Source organism: Aphidius gifuensis, linkage group LG2 (assembly GCF_014905175.1).
Source record: "Aphidius gifuensis isolate YNYX2018 linkage group LG2, ASM1490517v1, whole genome shotgun sequence".
In the NCBI taxonomy this organism is placed as follows: Eukaryota; Metazoa; Arthropoda; class Insecta; order Hymenoptera; family Braconidae; genus Aphidius; species Aphidius gifuensis.
In genome coordinates this window covers 29707969-29712530 of record NC_057789.1, presented here as the reverse complement: position 1 = coordinate 29712530, position 4562 = coordinate 29707969, and the positions used below count along the sequence as shown (strand labels likewise).

Sequence of the window (4562 nt, the reverse complement as noted above, 5' to 3'; positions counted from 1 at the left end):
CAGGTAAAGATAAATGAAATATTTAAAAATTTTAATTGGAAAAATGAAATAATTATAAAATATACATGAGTTTGACATTTATTTGAAAGAAAAAAAAATATTTCTGGTTTTACATATTTTATTTTTAATTGCAAGAATTGTTTATTGTAATATTAGGTATAAAGTAAATTTAATTATGTCTATTTTGTTTGAAAATTTTCAAAATATATTCTTCGAAAGGTTTTTTTATGGTTAATTGATAATTATTTTACATATTCTCGGCATCTATATTTGGACCAAATTAAAACATTGCTCAGTTTAGTTGATTTTAAACATATTGACGTAAGTTTTTTATTTTTACTAAAAATGTCATCAGGCAATGATGTTAATCTATTATCGGTTAAAGAAAGACTTTCAAGAACAACCAAACCATTGAAGATATTTGAGTCAAGATATTCTAAGTTGTTTGATTGCAAATTCAATGTCTGGAGAGATTTCAATTCATTGAATATATTATTTGGCAGTGATGTCAAATTATTATTGCTTATTAAAAGTGTATCGAGCTGAGACAAACCATGGAAAACATTTGACTCAAGACTCGTCAAGTTGTTTGAATCCAAATACAACATTTTGAGAGATTTCATTCCATTGAAAGTGTCATTTAGTAGAAATGTTAAACTGTTATTCCTGATATCGAGAGACACAAGTTTAGATAAACCATTGAAATTATTTGACTCAAGACTCACCAAGTTGTTTGACATCAAAGACAATGTCAAAAGAGACTCTAATCCAATAAATGTGTCATTTGGCAGAGTCACTAATTTGTTATCTTTGATACTCAGCCACTCAAGTTTAGATAAACCATTGAAATTATTTGATTCAAGAGTTGCCAAATCGTTTTCATACAAATCCAATGTTTTGAGAGATTTTGTTCCATTAAAAATTCCATGTGGCAAAGATGTTAATTTATTCCCACTGATGTCAAGTATTTCAAGTTTTGACAAATTATTGAAATCATTTGACTTAAGAGTTGCCAAATTGTTTGAACGCAAATTCAATGTTCTGAGAGATTTTGTTCCATTAAAAAGGTCATGTGGCAAAGATGTTAATCTATTATCGGTTAAAAAAAGACTGTCAAGAACAACCAAACCATTGAAGATATTTGAGTCAAGATATTTCAAGTTGTTTGATTGCAAATTCAATGTCTGGAGAGATTTCAATCCATTGAATATATTATTTGGCAGTGATGTCAAATTATTATTGCTTATTAAAAGTGTATTGAGCTTAGACAAACCATGGAAAACATTTGACTCAAGACTCATCAAGTTGTTTGAATCCAAATACAACGTTTCGAGAGATTTCATTCCATTGAAAGTGTCATTTAGTAGAAATGTTAAATCGTTATAGCTGATATCAATAAACCCAAGTTGAGATAAACTTTTGAAATTATTTGACTCAAGACTCACCAAGTTGTTTGACCTCAAAGACAATGACGAAAGAGACTTTAATCTAATAAATGTGTCATTTGGCAGAGTTACTAATTTGTTATCTCTGATACTCAGCGACTCAAGTGTAGATAAACCATTGAAATAATTTGACTCAAGAGTTGCAAAATTGTTTGAATCCAAATACAACCATTTGAGAGATTTCATTCCATTAAAAATGTCATGTGGCAAAGATGTTAATTTATTCATATTGATGCGAAGTGTTTCAAGTTTTGACAAATCATTGAAAATATTTGACTCGAGAGTTGCCAAGTCGTTTATAGTCAAATCCAATTCCTCGAGATTTTCTAATCCTGTGAATATGTCATCTGGCAAAGATTTTAAATTCTTTCGAGTGAGAACAAGCTTCTCAACACGAGAACAATTGTGTGAAGTCATTGCCACTAATTTTTTTTTTATAAAAAAATATATTTGATCAGTTGACAAAGCCTTAATTTCTGCTGGAGAATCATCACCTTGACCAATGTAAATGAAACTGGGTGGATATTCAATACATCTATTGCTTGGCCGTCTTGATTTTTCTGATCCTCCTGATTTTTCTGATCCTCCTGATTTTTCTGATCCTCCTGATTTTTCTGATCTTCCTGATTTTCCTGATTTTCCTAAATCCTTCTGAACTGACTTAAGTTTTTTATTTTGACTAAAAATGGCATCAGGCAGTGATGTTAAACTATTATTGCTTATATCAAGAAATTCTAAATCAAACAAACCATAAAAGATGTTTGAGTCAAGACTTTGTAAGTTGTTTGATCGCAATTTCAATGTAGTGAGAGATTTTAATCCATTGAATGTGTCATTTGGTAGATATTTTAAATTGTTATTGCTGATATCAATAGACACAAGTTTAGATAAACCATTAAAAAGGTCATGTGGCAAAGATGTTAATTTATTGCTACTGATGTCAAGTCGGTCGAGTTTTGATAAACCATTAAAAATACTTGAGTTAAGACTTTCCAATTCATTTAGATTCAATTTCAAGTACAAGAGAGATTTTAATCCATTGAATGTGTCATTTGGTAGATATTTTAACGTGTTATTGCTTATATAAAGCTCATTAAGGATAGACAAACCATTAAAAAGGTCATGTGGCAAAGATGTTAATTTATTTCTACTGATGTCAAGTATTACGAGATTTGACAAATCATTGAAAATACTTGAGTTAAGACTTTCCAATTTATTTAGATACAAATACAAGAACTTGAGAGATTTTAATCCATTGAATGTGTCATTTGGTAGATATTTTAAATTGTTTTCGCTGATAGCAATAGACTCAAGTTTAGATAAACCATTAAATTGATTTGACTCAAGACTAGTCAAGTTGTTGGACGACAAACCCAACTGCATGAGAGATTTTGTTCCATTAAAAATTTCATGTGACAATGATGTTATTTTATTATTATCGAGACCAAGTGTTTCGAGTTGTGACAAACCATTGAAAACATTTGACTTGAGAGTTGCCAAATCGTTTCCATACAAATACAATGATTTGAGAGATTTTGTTCCATTAAAAAGGTCGTGTGGAAAATATGTTAATTTATTCATACTGATGTCAAGCCATTCAAGTTTTGACAAATTATTGAAATTGTTTGACTTAAGAGCCAAATTGTTTGAACGCAAATTCAATTCCTTGAGAGATTCTAATCCATCAAAAATTTCACGTGGCAACGATGTTAATTCATTATTTTTGATGTCAAGTGTTTCAAGTTTTGACAAATCATTGAAATTGTTTGACTTGAGAGTTGTCAAATTGTTTGAACACAAATTTAATTCATTGAGATTTTTTAATCCTGTGAATATCTCATCTGGCAAAGATATCAAATTCATATTGCTTAAATCAAGCTTTTGAAGATGAGAACAATTGTATGAGGTCGCTGACTCGAAATATTTATGAAAAACTACTTTTTTAGTTGACAAGAGTTCAATTTTTGATGAAGAAACATCACTACGACCATCGTAAATAAAACCAGATAAAGTCGAATTCATAAAACATCTATTGCCTGGCCGTCCTGATTTTTCTAAATTATCCGGAACTAGCTTAAGTTTTTTATTTTGACTAAAAATGGCATCGGGCAGTGATGTTAAATTATTATTGTTTATATCAAGAATTTCTAAATCAAACAAACCATAAAAGATGTTTGAGTCAAGACTTTGTAAGTTGTTTGATTGCAATTTCAATATAGTGAGAGATTTTAATCCATTGAATGTGTCATTTGGTAGATATTTTAAATTGTTATTGCTGATATCAATAGACTCAAGTTTAGATAAACCATTAAAATGATTGGACTCAAGACTAGTCAAGTTGTTGGACGACAAATCCAAGTACATGAGAGATTTTGTTCCATTAAAAATTTCATGTGACAATGATGTTATTTTATTATTGGCGATAAAAAGTTTTTCGAGTTTTGACAAATCATTGAAAATACTTGAGTTAAGACTTTCCAATTCATTTAGATTCAAATTCAAGTACGTGAGAGATTTAAATCCATTGAATATGTCATTTGGTAGATATTTTAAATTGTTATTGCTGATATCAATAGACACAAATTTAGATAAACCATTAAAATGATTTGACTCGAGACCAGTCAAGTTGTTGGACGACAAACCCAAGTACATGAGAGATTTCGTTCTATGAATTCCATGTGTGAAAGATGTTATTTTATTATTTTTACTGAGACCAAGTGATTTAAGTTTTGACAAATCATTGATACGATTTGACTTAAGAGTTGCCAATTTTTTTTCATACAAATCCAACGCTTCGAAAGATTTTGTTCCATTAAAAAGGTCATGTGGCAAAGATGTTAATTTATTCGCACTGATGTCAAGTCTTTCAAGTTTTGACAAATTATTGAAATCATTTGACTTAAGAGTTGCCAAATTGTTTGAACGCAAATTCAATTCCTTGAGATTTTCTAATCCTGTGAATATCTCATCTGGCAAAGATATCAAACTCATATTGCTTAAATCAAGCTTTTCAAGATGAGAACAATTGTATAAAGTCTCTGACTCGAAATGTTTATTATAAAAAACTACTCTCTTAGTTGAGCAGAGCTCAATTTTTGATGAAGCAACATCACCACG

At 29.7% G+C, this 4562-nt stretch overlaps 1 protein-coding gene across 1 annotated transcript; it reads right to left on the bottom strand.

Moving 5' to 3' along the window:
• Window positions 1-242: 242 nt before the first annotated feature.
• Window positions 243-3809, bottom strand: LOC122850704 (slit homolog 2 protein-like). The gene has a single exon (XM_044149838.1). The coding sequence runs from the start codon at window positions 3807-3809 to the stop codon at window positions 243-245; it is 3567 nt and encodes a 1188-aa protein (XP_044005773.1).
• Between the last annotated feature and the right edge of the window lie 753 nt (window positions 3810-4562).

Coding starts and splice junctions, on each gene's coding strand:
- LOC122850704 (XM_044149838.1), bottom strand. CDS start 3,809: ATGTACTTGGATTTGTCGTCCAACAACTTGACTAGTCTTGAGTCCAAT.